General features: G+C 54.2%; 1 protein-coding gene across 1 annotated transcript in view; it reads left to right on the forward strand.

Annotated features, from left to right (window-relative positions):
* Positions 1 to 2,045: 2,045 nt before the first annotated feature.
* The window catches only part of CCDC33 (coiled-coil domain containing 33), a 50,955-nt gene continuing 28,906 nt past the window's right edge, over positions 2,046 to 24,094 (forward strand). Inside the window, exons 1-2 of the mRNA XM_074328270.1 lie at positions 2,046 to 2,154; positions 14,100 to 14,294. Of these exons, the coding sequence (XP_074184371.1) occupies positions 2,101 to 2,154; positions 14,100 to 14,294 (249 nt within the window). The 5' untranslated portion in view covers positions 2,046 to 2,100. The remainder of the gene's footprint in view (positions 2,155 to 14,099; positions 14,295 to 24,094) is intronic.

A 24,094-nucleotide genomic window follows, 5' to 3' on the forward strand; every position in this document is an offset into this window, starting at 1 on the left:
CGATTGTTACTTCTCACTGTGCATATGCTTAGGTTTTCACGGTAAATGAAAGAGGGAGCATGTTAGGATGACAATTATATGTAAAATAGGCATAGGAAAGAACTAGAAAGAACCGTACTGTCATGAACAATTGTCTTTAGTATAGGAATTTAGGGTTTTTTTCCCCATCTTTCTATTTTTCTGTATTTCCCAAATTTATTCATTAAGTGTGTGTTGCTTTTATAATTAGGACAAACATCTGTGACATATATAGACATACACATAACCCAATGTCCAGACATCGCTTGCTTTGGGAGAAACTGTGGCCCCGCCACCTACTCCCACCTTCTCCTTCCAGCTGTCCAAGCCTGGGGGACCCCCAGAGCTGCCCCTGTGGAATCAGTCCTTCCTCTTCCAAGGCCGAGATGGAGCCACCAGCTTCTCAGATGACAGCGCACTGGTGCTGGAGTACTACGCCTCAGCTTCGAGTAGGTCTCCTGGTGCCAGGCCAGGGCAGCCAGGCACCAGGACATGTGTGTCAGCGTGTTCAGGCCAGCTGTCTCTGCCCTGGGGGGATGGCTAAGGGGTCTGGGTTCCAGGACCATCTCCCAGTGTATACAGACAGGTGGGGGCACCAGGCTGCCCTCCTTGTCCACAGGGCAGCCCGGTTTCCGTCCTGGATCCATGTGCTTTTATTGCTCTGGGCGGGGCCCTCAGGGCTCACAGCCTGGGAGCGGACAGTAGTCAGAGATGAGCTGATGCAGTCTCAGGTCCACACTATAGGGCTGCAGGGACAAGGGACATCCATGTAGAAACCCAGAACGGGAGTATGGTTAGAGCTGCCCTTGAACTTAACGAGCCCTGGAGAGCGGAGAACGAGGAGGTACTGTGCGAGCAAAGACCGAGGCCCAGGAGCAGGTGGGTGGTGAGGGCTGGGAGGACTCGGGGCTAAGGACCAAAGCATGGGCCCATGGGCCTCGGCTGCTGGGATCTGAGGAGCCTGGGGGGCGGCTTTGCTGGGAGCCTCAGCGGTCCTTCCCCCACAGTGAAAGGCGGCGAGTTGGGGGCCCTCCGCAAGCCCCTGGGCATCTCCGTGTTGCCACTGATGAGCCGTCTGTACCGCAAGATGCTGACAGGGAAAGGCCTAAACGGGCTGCGCGTGGAGAGGCTCCCCATCACCGTGAGTCCCCCCCTGGGCCGGGCCCACGGCAGGCCCACCAGGGCCCACTGCGCCTCACCAACACAGGTGGCTGTGGCCTCTCCAGCAGCTTCCAGTAGGGCCTCCCACCATGGAAGCTGACCTCTGTCGGGGGTCAGGAGTTCCCCCAAACACCAAAAGTCAGCCTTGCCCCAGACCAACTTGGGGAGAGGCGCAGGGAGGCCCCCTGGGATAGAAGCAAGAGCTCAGGCCTTTTGCCAGCCAGACCTTAGTTTAAGTCCTCACTTGCCCTAGTCCTCGCTGTAAAAGGTGAGGCAAGTTACTTGACCTCTCTGACCCTCAGAGCACCCATCTCTAAAATGGGCACATGGTTGTGCACCATCTCTCTGTTTAATAAGAGTCAAGAGCCTGGGCTCCAGAGCCAGACTCTCTGGGTTCAAATTCTGGTTCCACCACTTACCAGCTTACATGACCATGGGAAAATTATGTAAAGTCTTAGTGCCTCAGCTTCCTTGTCTATAAAATGGGTTCATAGTAACAGTACTTTTCTCATAGGGTTGCTGTGAGATTTGGGGGGTAAATACCTGTAAAGCACTTAGAACAGAGTAAGTTCTCAATGAGAATTAATATAGTATTATCATTGTCTATGTCTACGCCACCTTTTCCCTAAATACCACTTCTGGCCATATGGTCCGAATAGACCTCAGCAAATGGGAACTTCCCCACTCTGCAGGAGGCAAGTCTGGAGGTGACAGTCACCTCCACTGGAGGTGGGAAGGGCGGTGCAGAGGTGGTGGTGAGCAGCAGCAGAGCAGTGTCCGCCTCCCTCCCACTCTAGGGGCACAGCCCTCAGCAGGCACCTTGCGGGGAATCCAGGACAGTGGGCAGAGCAGAGGCAGAAGCTGCGCAAGACACCATGGTCTTCTCCCTTCTTCTCTCCCCAGGACACCAAGCTGAAAACCATGAATGGTGAGGCCCCCACGGTGGATCTCTCCTTTCAGCTGCTTTCCTCTGAGGTAAGGTTGTGCAGATCAGGGGAAAGTCAGGGCCTGGAAACCATGTGCCACCTCCTATAGACTCTCAGTGGGTTCCAACCTCCTTCACAGTTGCCGGCCTTATTCAGGGCTGGGCTCAGGGGCTTCTGGGAGGAGGGAACTGCTGCTTTGCATGGAAATGTCTGAGGGTGACTTGAGGCTCCAGAAAACCAGAAAGAGAGAGTGAGATTAGAAACAGCAGAGTTGGAGCAGAGGGCCACCCAGATCTGGGAGTGAACCTCTAACCCGGCCCATGCCAAGCCTGGCCCACTGGGATCGAGGTTCTACGAGGGTGAACTAGGCAATCAGCTTCTGTTGCTGCATAGCAAACTACCACAAACTTAGCAGCTTAAAACAACACCGATTTATGAGCTCAAACCAGTAGGCAGTCCTACAGAGCATGGCTGAAATCCGGGTGTCGTCAGGGCCACGTTCCTTTCTGGAAGCTCTAGGAAGAGTGAGCTTCTAGGCTCATTTACGTTGTCATCAGAATCCAGTTCCCAGTAGTTGTAGGCCTGAGGTCGCTGTTTCCTGGCCGGGGCCCCTCTCAGCTCCTGAAGATACCCACCTTCCTTCTCACAATGGCCTCTCCCACCTTCAAGCCACAGGCACGTCAAATCCCCCTTGCACTTCCAAACTCTGACTTCCTCCACTGTCAGCAGCCAGAGAAAACACTCTGTTTTAAAGGTCTCGTGTAATTAGGTCAGACCCACTCTGATAATGTCCCCATCCTAAGGTCCACTGTGCCGTATGACCAGCACAGGAGTGACAGCTCAGCATGCCCACAGGTGCCAGGGATTCGATGTGGGCTCTTGGGGGCGCATGGTTGGAATGCTGCCTGCCACAGCTGGGTTGATCCAAGTGGAAAGATACCAGAGCCCTGCCTGAGGGATGGGGTCTCTTCTTACAGCCAGCTATACCTGGGCTCTGAGGCCAGACTGGAGCCTGGTCATTTGGCCCCAGCACACCTGGCAGGCACCTGCTGGAGTTTTTCCAGTGTCTTCTTGTGGTGCTGGGACAGGAGGTGTGAAGCTGGGATGTGGGCAGTTTAGGACCATGAGTCCAGGAAATGATGGCAGGCTGGTGAGCAGGGCAGCCCACTGCTTCCAGCTTCTCCTGCCAGGAAAACTAGCCACAGTTCTGGGGTAATACGTGGCCCTGTGACCTTATGCATGAAGAACACAGGGGATCCCATGGTGTGGGCGAAGAGGTGTCTATCTGGGAAGGTGCCAGCGAGCCAGTGTCTCGCCACAAGGCCTCTGGTGTGTGCCCGAGACTTCCCAGTAGCGTGCCCCACTGTGTGATATCCTGCATTGCCTTGTAGAGCTTCCTCTGATTCCTGGTGAGAGAGTTTGTTAGATAACCTGACATCCCCCCACCACCAAACCAGGTGAAGGGCCAAGAAGGTACTGAGAAGAGAGGACACAGAAGCAGCAAAATACCCCCAAAAGGAAAGGAAAGTCGTTGGAGAAAAATGTCCCAGATTGGACTCAACGCTTTACGCCCTCTTCTCAGGACCTAGAGTCTGCCAGGCCGCTGGCCCCTCCTGGCTTCCTTACCTCCCTTTGCTCCTGCCCCTTCACTGGAACACATGTGTTCTGAGGACCGAGAGGAGCATCAAGTGCCCCTGGTCAGGGCACTGGGGGACCCAGGCAGGCAACAGGCAGGTGGGCAGGACAATTTCCCAGTTGCCCAGGGGCTGGGCACAAAGGTCTCAGTGATGAATTATTCACACGAGCTGTGCTAAGTGCAGAATTAATCCCTTTCCTTCCAGCTGGCGACCTCACTAAATTATCCCTCCAAGTCATGCGGGAAAACGCTGTGAATTCATTGAGCTGCTGAGTGTTTTGATCTGGGCCTTGTGATTTTAGCTTCCCCTTCCCCCAATCCCCTCCCCCTGGAGGCGGGTAAAAACCTTTCAGTAATGGATTTCTGAGAAGAAAGGAAAAGAAAGAAGACCGAGATTGGGTGTGTACCAGGAAAATATTACTAGAGGAAATTCAGATTCTGCAGCAGCCAAGAATTCATACACACAGCTCTACACATACACACTCCCTCACACAATGGCATCTGAATACCACACGTGGACAGTCACATGTGCACTAACGTACACACGCACACACACACCCCTTTGCAACGGTGCACACACCTAATGTATATATACAGGCTCCCGCACATATGCAAACTGATGTACAAACATTTTCATGCCCACATTGGCACACACAGAAGCTAAATCTCTTTGTGGCTAACTGATTTATTGGTAAACCTATCTGAGAATTGGTCCCAACTCACTTTGATTCTAGAATCTTGAAGTCTAATCTAGGAACCTAGGGGTGAAGTGCTAGTGTAGGTGGAAGGTTTGGCGTAAGGTTCTTGCACCCATAACACCAACCCATTCATTCTTTCTCTCTGCATATATTTAACGAGGACTAGAATTTTGGTTGCCCTTGTGGATTGCAATGAGGACGGGGGGGGGGGGGGGGGGGGGACTGGCAGCCGTGGAACCCATCTGCCTTGAATTCACCCTCATCAGGCTTGGGCATGGCTCTCTGCTAGCGTCTGAACCCTTTTGGTGCCCTCCTCCCTCTGGGTTGGAGGGACAGTGTTGAGAACTAAGGAACAGGCCACATAGTATTGCAGCTCCGTCTGAAGACCCATCCCAGGCTCCGTGTGCCTCACCCTCGCCTTCACAGGCCTACCACCAATGTTCTCCATGCAACTGCAAACAGTTGCTAAGCGCCTGCTTTGTAGCAGATACGTCCTGGTTTCAGGGATCTTACATTGAAGAAGACGAGAAAAAGGCCCTGCCTTCATAAAGCTTGCATTCTTAGAGAGCAAGGAGTGTGGACCAGACAATGAGCAAATCAGTTCATGAGCAGATGTCAGCTCCTGAGAAGAGGCCTGATGAAACCAAACAAGGTGACATGACAGAACGCTCAGACAGGCTCTGTGGATTTTGCTGTGACAAAAAGACCAGGTTCCTTCCATCTGATTGTTCCACCTAAGGTATCGCCCGCAAGTTCATGGTGGAAGGTACCTGGCCTTCATCTTTGCTTTCCAGCCTGTGGGACCACAACCATCAGTTTTCCCATCATTTAAATCAAACGCTGTTCAAAGTTCTATGAGCCACACCTGAAGTCTGGAGGCCTTAGAGTGCCCTGTGGACACTCCAGCTGCAGGGGTGCGATGATGGGCCTTTGGGGACCCCTCGTCCGTGTGGCTAACAGTTCCGTCTCAGGGCAGCTTCTCGCTCATAGTCAGATGTGCTACAGAGAGGAAATACCTCCAGAGAAATTATACACGTGCCCTACGTGGGTCCCTCCCACTTGAGGGAAGCCTCGTTTCCAGTGAACCTCCACAGGACAGGCCATCCTGGTTAATTGACACTTTGGTGAACAGGCTCCCCATGCCCACTGCTTCCACATCACGCAGCGCTCTAGGAACAAGAGTGCTGTGGCATTCCCAAACAGCTGGAGACCCCAGCGGTGTCTCAGCAGCCCACCCTGGATAGGACTCTCTTTGACGATGTCCACTGTGGGCGGCCAGCCTCTCCTCATGCTCGGCCGTGATAGGGCGCTCGCCGCCTCTAGAAGCAACGCATCCCACGCCGCAGTGGCTGCAAGGGACAGAAACCCTCACTGACGTTGAACCTGCTCTGCCTCCCAGAGCCCTCCCTCTGCCCCAGGCTCCTGGCTCTGCCCTCTGGGGCTACAGTGCAACCCCAGCAAGCTTCCTGTGCCGGTTCTGGAGACTCTGGCACATGGTCAGGCGACCAGCATGCTGGCAGGCAGACTAGCCAACAAAGCCTGCAGTCTCAGTGAATGGCAAAAAGGCTGGTCTCCTGGTTGACGATATTGTGCATGAAGCGGGTCCTGTTGGTGATGAATGAAGCTCTTCCCTCTGGCGGGGCTTCTCTATGGCCCCTGCTGCAGCTGGTGACCCACTAAGCTGGACTGTGTGTGCTGATGAGCACGCGTGTAACTACACACAGACACATAGAAAACGTCCCCTTATTGCACATTCTGTGGGGCTTGACCTTGGACATGCTTAGGCTCTAAGAATCCCCGAGCCTGTGGCTACTCCACAGACACAGACACGAATAAACCTTTGGTCTCCTCCACTCCCCCTCTGATGTTGGCCTCCTCTCTTTGAAGAGTGTGATCTGGTCCCCTGGGAGTCTCCGCTTCTCCAGGCTAAGAAGCCTTCTCTTTTAATGAACTGGTTTCAAGATACTGCAGCATCCTGGGTGCCCTCCAGCTGGCAAACAGCCTCTTTGAAGTGAGGCCCATACAAACCAGGTCTCCTAGGCCAACCCAGGACCGGAGCCTGGCGCACATAGTAGGCGCTCCTTGTTAGGTCCCGGCTTCCCGTGAGGGGGGTCAAGTCCACAGTCACGTGGGTGGTCAGCAGCACAGCCCCGCAGGGCTGGGGTGGGCTCCAGAGTCTCGCCTAGGCAGGTGCCAGAGCACCAGGAAGAGGTAGGACCTCTCAGATGGCTGGCCACCCTCATCCCATAGCCCTGAGAGATGCTGGCAGGACGTGAAATCCACTGGCTTCCTTGGATGTAGGCACAGGGAGGGTGCATTTGAGGAAAGGAGGACGTGGCACTTGCTGGATGGGGGAAGGAGCAGCTCCCAAGTCCGTCTGACCCTCTTCCTCCCTGTTCCCCTCACTGAAAGGGACGCATGGGTCTTCTGTGCCAGGCAAAAGGCTGCCCAGGTGTTTTAATTCAAACCAGTTACAAAACTCTCTCTGGAGCCCCACCCAGAGTGGGGACAAGTGGCTGTTTAGAAAATGTGGATGGGAGGGCAGGGGATAGGCTGCTGGCTTTTGATAATTTTTAGGAATTTCTCTGAAAGGCACACATGACAGCCATAGGCTGGTCCTCAGAGAAGCCCCAACACCAGCCGGCCTCCATTTCCTCACAAGCACAGCTGCCAGGAAAGCCGAGGGTCTAGGATGGCACAGCAGCCTCCTTGGCTGGTTCTATCCTATGGAAGGTTCTGTCCCCACCCCCAAGACTCCAGCTATGAAGCAACTACCATAAGGACAATGACGGATCCAGAGAGAGACCCTTTCCCCTCCCACAACCTTACAATACCCCTGGCCTGTTTTTGCTTCTACCACCAAACCCTACCATCCCTGTCCTCTCACTCTCCCAGGCCAGATGGCAGGTGGCAGGAACAGGCCTAGCCCTCCCCAGCTCACAGGTACCCTTTCCCCCACCTGCTCAGACGCTAGGCCCAATCCAACCCCAAGGAAGCTGGGGACTCATGGGTGAGAGCCTGTGCTTTTCCAGGACCAGCCTGGCCCTTGGCTCACAGATGCGATACCCAGCGTTGGGGTGGGGCTCCCCGTCCCACCACAAAAGGCTCTTGCCTGCTTTTCACAATGGTGAACCCTTCCCAGTAGTGTGTTTCATGCCTTGGGGATAAATATTGCTCCCCCACAGCCTCTTGCTTTTCATACAGTTCCCCCCATTCTCCCCACTCAGGGAGGGAGTTTGACCCTCGCTCTAACACACAGGCTTCTCTAGGCTATTGGCTAACTTCTTGTGCCGGCTCATCACCTCCCAGGAAGCCCTCTCCAGCCTCTGTCAGCGCCTACGTCAAGGTCTCCCTTTTGCCTGTCTCCAGGCCCTCCCCAGGCCCTGCCTTCTCATTCCTGAGGCCAGCTGCAGAGAAGTCAGCTCCCACGGCCACACGAGCCCTGCGGATGTCTGCAGACTTGCGATGTCGTCTCCCGCCTGACCAATGCTCCTTCCCTGACTGCCTTTTGTCACACTTGGTTTCTGCTGCTCATCTTCCTGCATGTCTCCTCTTGACAAGATTCCTCTTACAGTGTACCCCCAAAACTGAGGGGCTGGATCAAAATTAGAGGATAGAATAGGACCATCACCCCCTTTCTCCAAACACATTCTCTCCTTTGGTGTAGCCAAAATCTATCATTTGCTTTATTTTATCACTAACCAAGGCTATAGGGGTTCATTTAGAGCCTGTGAGTCCAGTCTGGCCCGTGAGCCTTTATCAGGCAGTACGTCTTCACCTTGAACTTCTGCTGCTCTATTTTGAACTGAGGCAGGGTTTCTCTTCCCTGTGATGTTTCACCTTCTTCATCTCAGCCCATCATCTGGGCTTGCGATCATTCTAGACCCAGATTTTGTCACGTATCACGTTCACAGTCCCACTTCCATCCTCACCCCAACCTCCAGCTCATCTGTGGAGGGGGTCAGGACACGTCCAGTGCTGTGATATACTCTAAAAAGTGTCCATCCTTAGGTCTGGGTTTGAATCCTGGATCTCCCACTTCATCGTAGCCACTCTGAGTTTCACGTTCCTCATCTATGGGAGGGGGTTGTGACCCCTACAGCCAGGAACATAGTGAAAGTTGAGTGAAGGAGCATGTGTAAGTGCCCGGCTGTGTCTGGCCGACACCCAGTGCAGGAAGTGCTTGGTCACCCAGGCTGCTGACAAGTGTGCTGGACTCTTCAGGGATGAGGACAGGGCTCTCTGGGGAGGGGAACGTAGAGCCCGCTGACGCGTCACTTGGTGCCCACCCCTCACGACAGCTGCTCCACCAGACTCACATCCATAAGGAAGGCTTGTCAAGTGCTGAAGATAAGCGTCACCAGTAGCACCCTGACTTCACAGCAGTTTTTCAAGGAATGGAGAAGAGACAATCATCTCTCCAGAGACTCAACTTGCTAAAGTCCCAAGTATACCCTGGGGGCTGGAAAGGAGATGAAGAAAGCGAAGCCCTGCTTCCTGGCCTGTGAGCTCCCAGGGTGGACAGGGTTGCACCAAGAGCCACACTGCCGGCTTCTTGCCAATACCTCACCAAGCACAGATCCTGTGTTGCTTTGAGAATAGAGCCTGTGACTCCCAGCCACAGATGGAGTGTACTGAGTCAGAACGTAGGGCTGGCTAAGGAAACTGGCCTGCTCTGCTCTCCCATGAACCAAATGCATAATTGGTGGATTGAAGAAGGAGGAGGAGAGGAAGAGAGACAGGGCGAAAGCTTCCACACCAATCTTCTCAGAAATGGGGGTGCTCTTGGGTTTCTCCCCACATCAGAGCCAGACTGCCATAGCCTAGACCTCCCTTCAGCCAAACTAGATGTAGATGTAAGGTTAGGGATCGCCCGTCTTGCTAAGGTAGGTGCTGAGGTAGGTGCATTGAACATCCAAAGGTTAGGGGAAGAGTCACAGAGAAACTTGGTGAGCTCTGCCTCAAAGAGTGGCATGGAAATTGGCAAGGCAAGGTTGCTTCAGGCAGAAGGAACCACAAGGGCAAAGCCATGGAGGCATGACAGTGTCTGAGTACATAGGACATAGGGAAGCTGCTGTGGGCAGTGACACTGGAGAGGTAGATGGGGCCAGGATTTTGGAGGGCCTGGATGACGGAGTTTAGACTTTGTCACAAAGAGATGAGAAGCTAAGGAAGGTCTTAGAGCAGCAGTAGGATATGATCTGACCTATATGTTGGAAAGGTCTCTCCAGATGTGAACAGGAGGAATGCAAAGGAAAAAATAAATGTAGAAAGACCAGGTTTCAGACTTACAAAAGTGAGCCCACAACCTATCCACTGAACCACAGACAGGGCTCTAGTTCTAAAATCCCTGCCCGAATTTTTAAAAATCCTCTCACTGGCTCCCCTCCCCTGACCCCACAACTTACTTTTAGATTAACCCTCTGACACCATTTGCTGGAGAAAGAATCATGGCCCCAGTGAGGATTAACATTGGGGCCCTTCTTGGCTGGCAGACAGACTTGCCGCAGCTGCAGGACGGCACAGGATGCCACCAACGAGGCTTGCAGTATGCAGGAAGGCAGCACGCCCTCTTGGAGGGGCCTGTTGTCTGAGACTCGCCTTCAGCTGAAGAGATAAGAACCTGCAACTGTGGCCACAGGAAATGACAAAGCAGTGACTGATCGGGAGCCGCTGCACAGGGCTCATTACGGTGCTTGCCAGCGGGCGAGACACCCTTATCAGGGAGAAAATTGCATCAGGCCTCCTGAATTACTAGCGATTGGAAGCAGATTTCTTGGGATGCACTTTGTTAGATACCTAATGAGCAGGATACAGGCGGGCAGAGCCCAAAGCCGGTGGGGCGGGGGACAAATGTCTTTGTTAAACAGAATTTGTCAGTTTCCGCTCCAGGCTCCCTGGGGAGGGTTCAGGGCCAGCTAATTGAATTAAGAGCATGTGCGCTCCAGCGGGAAGGCTCAGGGCGGGGCGAGAGGCAGGGAGGCCGGAAGGTGGGCACTTTCAGCACCAAGGACAGCAGCTGCAACCTGGCTAGTCTGTAATTGCCAGAGCAGGCTGGAACTGCTGCATTTTGCATGATCAGGGACCTGGGGAATGGAATGGGCAGGAGGGAAGCAGAAGATGTTAGCGGTGGAAGGGAAACAGATGACCCAAGAAGCCTTGAGCTTGTGATACTATTGGTCTGGTCTGTCTCAACAGACCCTCCTGCAGGCAACAGTGAGGGCTGAGAGACAGGAGGAAGGGGTGTCTTCTCCCCACCACGTCCGTCACTTGTGGTGTGGGGCAGCTGTGGCAGGCAAGCAGCAGCGGGCTGTGCTCCGAGTCTGAGCCAGTGCATGTCTGTGCATCACTTTGTGCTTTCAAAGTAGGTGTCCAATTACAGCCCTAATGAAGCAGGACGTGCTGCAGCCCTGGAGCCACAGAGCAAGGGGCCACTTGTCAGCCCCAAGCTGCCTCAGCAGGCGGGGCAGGGCCTGCCAAATAGAAAAACAAGTAGGCAGGCTTGTGGGGTGAGCCAGCAGCCCCCACCTGGAGGACACGGGAAGAGCCATGCAAGGCTGGCAAGGCTCCACTCTCTCTCCACTCCATCCCCACTGTAGCATTGGGCCCCATCCTCCACTTCCAGCTGCATGGCCCTTCCCTGTGGTCTTAGACAAACTCCTTCTTCATGAGGAGCGCAATCCCCAAATCGTGGGCAAGTTGAAGCTAAGGAACCTGAAGAGGTAATGTCGGCCCTAAAGAAAGGGGACTATTAGGGAGAATTTAGGCTCTTGCCTAAAGTGAGGCACGTGGACGAGCAGCTGCCTCTGGCCTTCCCTGCGGGGCCTGTGCTGTGTGCAGCTCTAAAGACTTTTCTACAAAAGTCACCCATCCACCTTGCTCCCAACCCCCAGGCCAAGGTAAATCTTGGCAAAATTAATTGGAAATGTTGGCAGGAGACCTGCAGGGTTGGTGTTGGATGGGGAGGTGCTGGCATGAAATAGCTGTGGGAGCAGATACAGGTCAAGGCCACCCACAGAAAGGGCAGAGTAGAGCAGAACCACTGAGTCTGACGGGGGTGGGGTTCAGGAACAGGGGACAGGCAGCCCATAGATGGTCTGCCTTTCCTTTCTTCCTTCTCAGAACACCCTAGGCTGATGGGGTGAAAGCACAGCCAGGGCTGGACGGAGGGGTCAGTCTCCTTTTTATTTTACCTTTGTGATGAAATTAAATGAATTATACACAATAAATTTCAGAATCCACATAAAATTATCAGGTGAGTGCTCAGCTCCACTCTGTCCCTGTAAATGTCAGCTCTGGGTCACTGAGCTGGTGCTGGGGCCACAGAGGGTGGATAGCAAGGAGACAGGCTGTGGGAGAGGGGACTTCCTCAGCCATGTGTCCCTGCTTTCAGAAGTGCTGAGGCACCTCTGGAGGCCTGCCCCTTGATTTCATTACTCCGACTTCCTCCTCTAACTGGATTAGATGGCAGTCTATGAAATCCAGGGCATCAACATTGGCTTTCTGCCTAGAAATGAGGAGAAATGTCATTACAGGTCCTGATTCAGCATCTCACCCCAGCCCCAGGGGCCACATCATCAATGGGGAGTTAGTCTTTGCCCTGGCTGGTTACTCTTTCTTTCATTCTCTCCTGCATCCATCCATCCATCCATCTATCCGTCAGTCCGTCCATCCATCCATCTGTCCTTCCATCCATCCAGTATGCATTCTGTTGTTCTCCCTCTGCAGCCAGTCCGGTGTTCAGCTGTTCTGACCGAGAGAGATGTGGTGCTTTTTCCTACATAAAACACACAGAAAACCCCAAACCCCCAAACCTACTGACTCAGGTGCTACATAGAGGCGCCGGGGGTGTTCAGTGGGTAGCCTCCAAGTGACTCTTGCCCTCCCTGAACCATAGCTACTGAGAAGAGCAGGTGAGAGAGACAGCCAGGCCTAGTGCCCAGGGACAAAACAGGCCCAAAATCTTGATTACGAAGTACAGTAGGTGCTGTAATCAGCCTCAGGGCTGTCCAATGCTTCCCTCTTCCCATCCCAAGAGTCTTCACATAGCTGCTTTCTCTTTGGAATTATCTATCCTTGTACTTATTTGACCGGAGGTGGGGGGAGGCTGTAAAATGAGCCCCAGGCCAGACTGGGTACCTCTGTACTCGTGCAACTGACTATCCCTTACTCTACTGACACGAGCCTGAAAAGCCTTCGTGTTAATGAATTTCTGCACACCATATGTGATTTTTAAAGGGCAAAGAGGAATCATTTAAAGGATCCCAGTGGTAAAATGAAAGGTCATTGTCCCAACTTATCTGGTTCATATGTGTGTGTCTTCACACAGAGTATCCACTTAAAGAGGGACCCAGCTGCATTCCTTCCCACCTGTTGATTACAGGTCAGACATTCGGGCACCTCTAGCACTGAACACATCTGTTCTGGTTGGTACTGTGTCCGTTGTTCTGTTTGTTTCTAACACAACAGTCTAGACAATGGCATAAATGTCTGCTGAGTGGCCAAGACCGAATTCCGTCAGCTGATGGAGGGTGGAAGTGGGTCACCTTTGAGGTCCCTACAAATGTGATACTGCATAATTCCTCAAATGATGAGCACTTTCTAGGGCTTACCGTGGATTTCCAACAGAGCTTTAAAGTAACCTCTGCCCACGGGGAGCATAAGACATGTGCCTGAGTCCAAGGAACTGAAAGTGTTGTTAGCAAAACAAAACTGGCAAACAGTCCTGGAATTAGAGACCAGTGTGAGCGGAGAGAGCCAGCCGCTGGGCTGAAAGAACACCGGAAAGCTTCAAGCAAGTGTGCGCAGAGCCATTAGCCTTCCTGGAGGGGCTGTATTTGAGTGGGGTCGATTTCTAGATAAGCAGAGATGAGAGCGATAGTTGTGCCAGGAGGGGAAGAAGAGACGAGGGAAAGGGACATGGAGGGAGAAGGAGGATTATCAGAGAGAAGAGAGGAGCGCTGTGCTCTGTTTAATGGGTGATAAGAGGAGAAAGTGACAGAGGAGATGGAATGGAAAATAAGCCTACGCAGCAAAGGGCGTCACAGGCGTGTGGAGGTTTCAGAAGCTGTTGTGACTGCACGGAGTGTGGAAGTCATAGATGGTACAGTTTATTCTTTCAACAAATATTTATTGAGCATCTACAATGAAGGATAAACAAGGTCCTTGCTTCCATGTAACTTACATTCTGTGGGGATTGGAGGAATGAGGCAGATAGTAAACAAGTGAACACATTGTTGGAAAGAATTTTCTAGTACAGGAAGTACTATGAACACCGTAAAAAGGTATGTGAATAGAGAGTATATTGGAGCAGGGGTCACTTTCAATAGGATGGGCCTCTATCTCAAAGGGCAGGGCCTCTCTGAGAAAACCACATTTGTGCTGAAACCTGAGTGAAGAGAAGGGAACAGCTACGTAAAGACCGTGAGGCTCTCCGGGTAGAGAGAACAGCAGATGCAAAGGCCTTGAGGCATGAAAGACGTGGCTGTGAGAGGAACGTCAGGACAGAGTGGTCAGGGCCCAGTGAGCAGGAGGCCAGGTGGCAGGCGGCAGACGGGCCAGACGTGCAGGGCGTCCTGAGCCACGAGGAGAAGCACGGAGTGTGGAAGGTGCACTTGTAGAGAGAGGCACAGAGCATTTCTCCGCATCTTCTCTTCCCAGAGACCAGAAAACTTCTTAACCCCAAACAGCAGCAAGGTGCTGCCCATCCTGGACCCCAAGATCTTAGATGAGAAGCTGGGTTCCATCCGTGAGTCCTGGTCCAAGGCCACAGTCAGCTCCACGATGGACTCCAGCACGTCCCCCTCTCAGGGAGCAGAGGAAGAGCCTCAGAGGCCACTGATGTCCCGTGAAATGGTGAGTGTCTTCCCCCTGGGTGGGGGCGGGGGGGCTGGAGCCGCGACAGGTGCCACATCAGCGGCTGACTGCCCTCTGGGGGCCTGGTGACGCCTCAGGTGGCAAGTAGACCTCCCCTTGGGCACGCTCTGCATGTGAGTTACCCCAAAGCCAAACTTGTGGAAGGGGTGGGTTCTTCATTTGACCGGGTTTCTCTACCTTCTGACTGGAACTTCTGTATGATGGCTTTCACATCAAAGCCTGCAACGCTCGCAGGACCTGGTTGTACCCGCTTAAGTAGTCACCCACCCAGACCTTGCTCAGGAGCACTGCGTATTGGAAGCCACCCAGAGAGATGAGTCTGAGCTTCTGAAAAAGGAAATTGAGCCTCAAAGAAAAGAGGACAGCGTCTTTGGTCAGACTCTGTGTTTTTGATCATGGGAACTGGCCAGATGCTGGGCAAGGGGAGGCCAAGGTGGCCAAGGTGGAGCCTTAATTTGGGAGGGGCCAGTGTTGAGTCCCTGTCCCTTGACACAGAGCTCAAGTGAAGGCTGCCAAAAAGACGGCCCAGGCAAAGTCCCTAACAGGTACCACCCAGCAACCACGGCTGAACTCAAGTGTGGTGCCCTCCCTTCTTCCATAGCGGTTCCCATGGGGAACGCTGCTCTGGAAGATTCTGAGAAACGGCCCCAGCCGAGGCCATGGGCCCATGAGGAAGCCCGGGGCTCTCTCCTCTCGGGACACGCCCCTCTCCACCGACAGCCTCTGCATCTTCCCCTGGCATTTCTGCACCTTCCTAGAATCCATCCCATCAGATGAGTAGGAAGGGTTGCTATCTGCTGGGTGTGGCCAGGATGCTCCCTGCCCAGCCCTGAGCTCTCAAAGGCCACCTCTACACCCCTCCTCTCACCTGTGCCTTTGGGGAAAGCAGCCCTCAGACGTGACCTCCCAGCTCAGGCGTCAGTTGGGTTGGAAACAAAGATTCAGACTCTGTGTCTGGAGACTTTGAAAAGCGTGAAAAATGAAAAAATGCCTGCAGTTAGTCTTTTTTACTTTTTAAAATTTTATTGGGAAACAGTGTGTTTCTCCAGGGCCCATCAGCTCCAAGTCGTTGTCCTTCAATCTAGTTGTGGAGGGCGCAGCTTTGCTCCACATCCAGCCGCCGTTTTCAACCTTTAGTCGCAGGGGGCGCAGCCCACTATCCCATGCGGGAATTGAACCAGCAACCTTGTTGCTGAGAGCTCGCGCTCTAACCACCTGAGCCATCCGGCTGCCCCACCTGTAGTTAGTCTTGATCTTCTCTTAAGAGTTCAACCATGAGAGGTGGGATGAGACTGCAGCTTGAGGAGTCAAGGTTAGCCACAAGAAAGCACAGTTTTGAAGTGAGAGGTTGAGTAACCATTGTGAGTGACAGAGGCAAGGAGAAATAAGTGGCCCATTGGCATTCAGACGGGATTCTGTGAGGCTCTGAGTGCGGGCAAGGAGCTCAGCGCCGCCCGACACCCACAGGCTGTCAGAGATGTGCGTGGGTCCAATGCAGAGCTAACTCCAGCACGCCCTCTGAGCACTCCCCAGCAGGCCCATCAGTGGGCTACTCCCCCCACCCTCCCCCTTGCGGAGGACCTGGCAAGACCACAAGCACTGGCTCTTCTCCCTGGTTTGCTGCGGGGTCAGGTCCACTCAGCCACCACCATCAGCCCTTGAACTAAGAGGACACTGGCTTCCTCATCTCTGGACTCCAGGGCCCCGCTCAGACCTGGCCCAACACGGATGTAGGTAAATGCTTATCGGGCCAGGTGATAGACCCCCTGGTAGACAGGAAGTACAGCAGAAAGAACTTCGAATCATCTAGTCTGAGCTTCTAACTGTACAAAGACGGCAATGAGCAAGCCCGGAGGTGGCACGGCCCTGCTCAAGCCTCCCTGAGCCTGCTCACCTGTGTTGCCTGGCGTAAAGCCCAGTGCGTCCCAGATGGCTGTAGAGGAATGAGGGGTTGGAGGACTGAGGCAGGCGTGGGGCTTTCAGCACACGCCCCCACAGCCCAAGAAACAATGAAATGGTGTCAAGAGTCAGGAATAGGAGGGAACAGGATAGGGGCCTGGGACAGGCTGGGCTGGGAAAGGGGGAGGGGCAGGCCCACTGCCCCGAAGACTCCGTGAGTGTCTGAGGGACCCAGTGGATCCAGGGCTAGGCACCCAGGCCTCTCTCCCCCTAACTCCTTGCCCTCACTGGGTCCTGGAGACCCAGCTCCAGATCCTACTTCCTAGCCAGAGCCTGGAAGGACAAAGGTAGGACCTAGACAAACATTCATGTGGCCAGTAGAGCCCAGTCACAAGCACTAGAACCTGGGTGGGTGGCAATGGTGTACAGGTCCGTGACAATCACGAGTAGCCATGCAGCAATGGGTCTCTGTTCCATAGCAACAGAGCAAAATTACATGGCAGCGGACGAGCTCAGGCAATCAGGAGACACAGTGACCAGCAAGAGCTTGCAGACAGGGAGCAGTGGAGTGCAGTTGCTTAGCAATAGATCCATGCCATGTGCTCGCACATGCACAGCCCTGGGCACAACCATGGGTAAGACAGTCAGAGTCTCAGCTACCAGACCAGCACGAGAACAGACCTGGTGGCAGCAGCATGGTCGTAAGGTGCGGGACTCCTGACGGGCAGTCAGGGAGTCACCGGCCGGAGACTGGGGTGTAGCCATGGGCCCCAGCGACGTGGCAGCGTGGTGAGCACAGGATGAAACCGCCTCCCTGGGCGTTCGGCCGCTCTGTGCAGGCGCGGAGCCTCGGCGTCCCCTGTCTCCCAGAGTGCGTTTGTCTATGTCTAGTGTTTTAGCATATTCCCCAGAGCCCAACAAACAATTTTGCGTCTCATTCCCTCCAGAGCCTACTCTGCTTAATGGGAAATTGAACATTTTTCTGGAGAAAGGGGCGCCTTGGGAATGGAGAAGGGAGTGGAGGGCACACAGGTCTGTACCCTCTCTTCAGGGAGGTTGCCATGCAGGCTCCCTGGTGCCTGGCCTGCAGTCCCACACCCACAGTCCCATCAAGCCCTTCCGGGCCGCCCCTCCCCCTACTGTGCCCTAGGATCCATCTTTCTTCCCAGGTTGCAATCCAGGCAATTTTTCCATCTCGGGACACTTGGTTTTGACACAGGCCTTTCAAGTGCCATGCTGTCCGTGTGGTGCAATGTTCCTGTCCTGAGTGGACCTCTGGGGTCAGGATCCTGTGGGTATGATCCTGAGTTAAGTGTAGGGCCTGGGCAGAGCTAGTGAAGCCTTCAGCTCCCTTCTGAGCAGCCCCGGAAGTCTTTTGAAAGAGGCGGGCTTTGAGTGGGGTAGAGTCATCCTGAACATGACAGCTCTCCCGACATTAACAACTTGCAAGTATCTCCTTCACACCTAGACCCCCCTGCCCACCTCATGCTGAGCCCAGCAGTATATCCCTGGCCCCAGGGGACAGCAGGTAAGATGCGAGCTCCGTGCTGTGTGCAGACAGGCCCAGCTCTGTACTCACAAGGCTTACGAAACACCCACCATGCGCCCGACTCCCCTGGCCCCAGCAGCCACATCAGCAAGCCTCCAACCAGCCCAAAAACTTGGAACTCCCACCCCTGCCAGGCGACCAACTCTGTCCAGCTGTGCAAGGAGCGAGGACAGGCGAGGGCTGAGGGAAGGAAGAGGCCAAGGCCTCGAGCCCTTGGAATTTCCCCAGCCAGCAGGAGTGAGCCAAACCTGGGGAAACAGTGTGACACAGAGCAGAGCACAGTAAATATTTGGTGAGGGATGAATGACAAGGGGCCGTGGCTGAGACAATGTATCTTCTGAAGTATCTTAAGCATTGCTGGGCATACCTGGTAAGCCCTACCTGGTGAGCCCTCGGTAAAGAGAGAGTGGAGCAAGGAAGGCTTCGTGGAGGAGGCAGGCTATGCTTTGGATAGAGGCAGAGGTACTCAGTTGCTCTTTAAGAAGTGTGTGTTCAGTGTTGTTTCCAGTGCAGAAATTCCAGCACAGGCTCTGCCCCTCCGCTCTCTGTTTCCCTCCCTCCTCTCCGCTGCTCAGAGATTTGTGGCAGACCAGAGGGCCTTCACACCAGCAGATGAATAATTGACAAGGGTTGTTTAAAGATTCAGTGGAGTTTCTCCAACCTCACCATACTGGAATAACTCATTTCTTTCATTCTCTCTTTGAAAGCCTTTCCCCCTCCCTCCATCTCTCCCCATCCTGGACCCCACAGAGCACATTGCTTTTGTTTCTCTTCCTTTCTTGAGTCTGCCAACCCCAGGGTGATCCCTTAGTTCCCCGCTTCTTTGTGTCCATTTCCCTAGCCCCCCGCCCCCCTCCATTTAACCTGCTCCTAAGGGTGGTAAGTTGATTTTAGCCCCTCTGGACACCATTTCCCTAAGAAAAGGGGCCTCATGGCATGGGTTAGGAGAGGAAGGAAGGCTCCTCGCAGGTCACAGAGCAGGGTAAGTGGGTTCTGGGCCCCAGAAGGGCAAGCCTCCTAGCCCAGGCCCCACTTCCCTCCCAGGCAGGTGAAGAGGGACTGGCTCTGCCACACCTTCCCAGGGTGGCCTGGAGCATTTTGTGTTCCTGAGCCGTGATTCGTCCATCAGTAATACAGGTACAGGATGTTACCCTGCCCTGCCTGCCTCTCTGTGTCTGCCTGGCATGGCTCTAGGATGACCAGCCATCCTTGTTTGCCCAGAACTGAGAGGTTTAGTGGTGCTAAAACCAAGATAGTCGCAGGTAAATTGGGACAGGTGTCGCCCTACATGGCGTGGCTCTCCCCTGCCCCTTGCTGCACCCACAGACGGGGCATGTACCCTCGCCCACCAGCCCAGCTCCACACTGTCCCCTGCACTCAGTGCCCCTACCAGCTCCTTGAAGTGACCTTGAACTCCCTTCCCCATCCTAGACCCTAGTTCCTTCCTATATCTGCGGAGAAGGTTGGAGCACATGTTCCGCAGTCCCCTGGGGCTCCTGAGCTGTGACTGGAGCCTTGGTCCCAGCCCCTGGCCCCCCTGCCCAAGATGAGGTCTGCAGACTGGTGAGGCCGAGGCTTAGACCTGGCCTCAGTTCCCTTGGCACCACCTGGTGGCAGGTAATGAGTCTAAGCAGGAGCCTCGGGCAGCACCGGCAGTAGCCACCTGAGTATGGGCAACACATCAGTGGCAACTAATAGCAGGACCATCAGCCCAGGGTCACAGAATCACAAGCCCAGGAGCCTGAGGTTGGCTCCCACAAGGCAGAGTGAGCGCCACTGAGCCCGACCTGGGAGGCAGACCACTCGGGTCCTGAGAGCCTGAGCCCCAGCCGGGGACCCAGAGCCTTTGGAGAGGCAGAGAAAATACAGGAGAAACAGAATGAGACAGGGACAAAGAAAGCACAACCATCTGGTACCCGCCTCAACAGCCGCCAGTCAGATGCCCCTGAGTCAGCGTCCCCTGCAGGCCACCTACACAAACCACCAGATGAGTTCCCAAAACGCCACAGTCACCCCATCCCTCCTGCTCCAACAGTTCTGTCTCTGTCGGCCTCGTGGCCCCACTTTGCCAGGTCAGTCTTTCTCCCGGTCACCTCTACAACACCCTGTCCTGTCCACCTGGCTGCAAGGCCCCCGTAAGAGCATGTGTTCATCACACAGGAGCACCGTATCAAACTCCTGCCCCTCCCAGGCCCCGCTCCTGCAGGCAGGAGGGCTCTTGGCTCTCCCCGGCTCCTCCCCTGCACTGGTGCCCCTAAGTTGTAAGCCCTGCAAGCTGGCACTGGGGAAGGGGGGGCGTTCTAAAAATAAATCTTGTGAGGTGGCAATAGTCACAGATCCTGGGCTCTGCTATCAACCTTCACCAGCTCCCCTCCTCTTCCTCTCCCATCTCTGTCCTCCTTCTCCTGCAGGTCCTCCAGACAGAAAGAGAGAGAACATTTCCCAAGCATTTGAGGAAGGAAGGGAGGAGGGAGGAAAAGGAGAAAGGTGGAAAGGAAGAAATAAGAATTCATGCTACATGTGTCCCTGTTATCTCCCCTGCAAACCCCTCATCCCCCCACCTCTCCTCCGTGTGGCTCTAGCAGGTTTGAGCCCATCTCTACCACTCAAGAGCTGTGTGACCTTGGATAAACCAATCCCCCTCTCTGGGACTATCTCCTTACTGAAAAGTGGAGGGAATACTCTCCCATGCCCACCTCTCCAGGCTGTGGGGAGGGTGAACAATGAGTGGATGGCAGTGCCTTGGAAACTGTGAGGGGCTGTCTACTTTGCAGGACGCTTATTAATAGTCGCTGTGCTCAGGGGGCCCTTTCAGACTGAGAATAAAAGGGAGGAAGCCACATCCCCACCTCCCCCCTCTGACCCCTTCTCCAGAGGGCTGTTCTCAGACCCTTGACCCATTTCTCCTCCCTCCTTCCCCCCATCCCTGGAGTCTCCCTGGTGGGCCGTTCTCCTCCTCCATCCATCACCTGGGACTAAAGAGATTAATAAACGAGACTCATAACTCAGCTGCTGGGGTATAGCAGATATTTACGGCTCCGTTTCAATTTGCAAAGAGATTAAGTGTTTGTCGATTTATTGTCTCTTGGTATGTGTGAGCGGCTGAGCCAAGCCCCCTGCAGGCCAGCCCCTCCCATGCTCCACACACACTGCCTGGGGGCTCCTCACCCCCATGCCACCCCACCCCAGCCAGTCCATGGAGCTGGTGGGGAGCCTGGTGTTGCCCAGCTAGGGAAAGCCACCGGCCACTGGAGGGGGACATGTCTTCCTGACTGACTTGCCCAGAGACACAAGTGACCCAGGAAAGGGCCCCATGGAACCAGGTATTAGACAGATGGGAGGGGCCATCCTTAGATGATTTAGAGGGCCCTTTCTGGGCATCCTCCAGCCTCATGTCTCCCCACAGAGCAGAGGGCCACGGGGCCAGGTAAAAGTGCCCCAGAGCCCCAACTCTACAATTCTAGACCACTCTCCGGGTATCCAAGACCCCAGAATTCCCTGCCCAAATAGGCCTGAGCCTGCTTCTGAGGACTGTGTAGACGCCCCACTGAACTCCATCCTCCCAAGCGTCAAATACTTTCAGGGCGTTGCACCCGAGGCCCAGGGGATGGCTGTTGGTGAGGGCACATGCTGGGAGCCTCCATTTTTGCTCTTGTCCTGGGCCCCACAGACATTAGGGGGTAGAGATGGAGAGGGGAGGCACACGTCCATGGAGAAAGCTCCAGCCTAACTGGCCAGGAGCCTGCAGAGGCCAAGGAAAGGGAGACGGCCTGGAGAGGCTGGTGAGCAAGGGCCGCCAGCCCCAAAGGCTGGGAAGGTGGAAAAGCTCTGCCCATGTATGAGCAGTGTTTGAGGAACCAAGTGGGCCTGGGGAACAAAAATGTCAAGTGCTTCCCACCCCCGCGGAGCCCAGGCAGCCTGGCACATGTACTCCATCACTCACTCATTCACTTGACGAGCTTTTTGAGAATCTACTATGTGCCAAGCCCTGTTGTCTCCCCCTTCAGACACCTGTACTCATTTCTACTCATAGCAGGGTTGAGTCCCATCTCCACCACTCAAGAGCTGTGTGACCTTAGATAAATCACTCCCCTTCGCTGAGTCTATCTCATCTGTTAAGTGGAGGGAATACTCTCCCCTACCTGACTCTTGAGGATTAAAGCAAGTGGATGGCAGTGCCTTGGAAACTGTGAAGGGCTTTTCACTTTGCAGGAGGCTCCCTTTTAGACTGAGGGAGAGAGAGAAGCAGCACGACTTGCCCAGGCCTCCCCCTTCTCCAAAGCAAAGTGATAGTAACATAAAGATAACCCCCCTGCAAAGGTCTCTACACTCAGGAAGCTCAGTTCAGCGGAAAAGACACATCAGGCATCACAGAGAAGTGTGTGTTCATGACCGGGGTGCTGTCTGCTCTGGGGATTGTGGAAACACGCAGGATAGTAGGATAGTTACCTAACCCTACCCCCCCACCCCAGGCAGAGCAGCACTTTATAGAGAATGCCAGGGGGTGGTCCACAGATGTCACTATCATCAATGGTTATTAGTATAAAAACCATGATAGATCTTTCACTTACTGGTAGAACAGAATTAAAGGTAGATGACCTTGATCCTGCTGGAGGAGTCTGTTGAGTGAAGATTACGTGTGTGTGTCTCCATATCTCTCTCCCACTGAGAGGTACTCTGGGGCCCTCAGGTGAACCACTCTCTCTCTGACCCTCAGTTTCTTTATCTGTAAAATGGGGAGAATGCCTACTTCCAGAGAGGGATGAGAAAGTCCTAGGAATATGGAGGAGAGCACTGAGGTGAGTGTGACTGTGGATTGGCCTACCTCCAAGCCCCCAAAAGATGGGGTTCAGAAGAGATGTGGATGAGAGGGCCACTGGAACAGAGCCCCTCCCCCGCCCCAGAGAAGAGGAAGGTAATAGCTGAGAGAGCACGGGATTGGAGGGGCACCAGGCTGCCCCCTACACCCACCCTGGGCCTCAGTCTCCCGCTCCGTGCAGTGAGGCGCCTGGTCTTGATGATTTTCTCTTTCATCCTGGCAAACGAGGCGGGACAGCCTCCGGGTTCTGCTCCTTACCAAGATGTCGTGCTGCACATACACTGTCCATCGCAGTTCCTTGATTAAACAGTGGGTGGGCGGGCCGGAGTGCAGCTCTCCCAGTAAATAAAGCCAGGATGATGAGGCCATAAATTGCTGAGGGCTTGAGTCATCGATCGGTGAGGGTCTGCAGAACCAGGGGTGACTGGGAGAGACCACTAACCTGGGAAATGGGGCTTACGCCCTTCTGCAAACTATCAGCTTAGCCCTCCTTTTAATAACACTAATTATATCCATCAATCTTTATTGAGCTCCTTCTCTGCTCCCAGAACTGTAATCATAGTCTCATTTCATCCCTGCACCAGTCTGACGAAGCATGCACAATTGTCCCCCATTTTACAGGTAGGGAAACTGCTGGTAGCACAGTAGCCCCCCCGGGCCATGGGGCAAGACAAACAGAGAGGGCCCTGGTCCAACGCAGGTCTGGAGTCTCCAGCCCAGGGCCCGCCCCTGCAGCTGCTCTGGCCACACCTTGTGACTCATGAGCCATGAGCCTGGTGAGCTTGACTCACCGTCTTCCCCACCCATCTGGGTGGGGGGAGCTGCCTCAGTTTCCTAGTAAACATAAAAACAGGGCTCTGTGACTGCAGGTCCCCCTCCTAGGCCCACCCCAAACCTTTGAGAGTTCACGCGGAGACCTACACACCAAATGCCTAATCTCCAAATAATGAAAAATTATAAATCAAGCTGTAGCTAACAAACTGTTAAATATGGTCTATTCTCCCACCTTGACAAACACACCTTCCCCCAGAGAATTATCAGAGTTCACATCGGACCCTGGCAACATGAGAAGAGCAGATCCTAGCCCCTACCCCTAGTCCCCACCTGTCCCCTCCTCACCTGGCTCAGTTTCAGTCCCACACCCTAATGACCCAATGACCATGGAGACCTTTCACATAAGGTACATGAGAGTACACCTTCACCTTCAGGAGGACAGGTTCTGGAAGCAGGAGGGAGTTCCAGGGGCCCAGGTAGCAGGGCTGTGGTGTGGAAGGGTGCTCGGACCTGGCTAGGCACGTCCCCTTGGCCCACCACATCCTCAGCCCATGGGGAGGGTTTCGGCCCTAGGAGGGTGAGAACAGGACCTTCTAGCACCGTGGGCCAGGGCAGGGACTCTGCTTGTCCAGGGCTAAGGGCAGAACCCTCCCTCCCCCAGTTCAGTAACTCTATTAGTGTGGACTCCTGAGCTTAGATTAAATGCTTTTCAGTACAATCCAATTTCCTCCTGACATG

The sequence above is a fragment of the Rhinolophus sinicus genome, linkage group LG03 (assembly GCF_036562045.2).
Source record: "Rhinolophus sinicus isolate RSC01 linkage group LG03, ASM3656204v1, whole genome shotgun sequence".
NCBI classification, from domain to species: domain Eukaryota; kingdom Metazoa; phylum Chordata; class Mammalia; order Chiroptera; family Rhinolophidae; genus Rhinolophus; species Rhinolophus sinicus.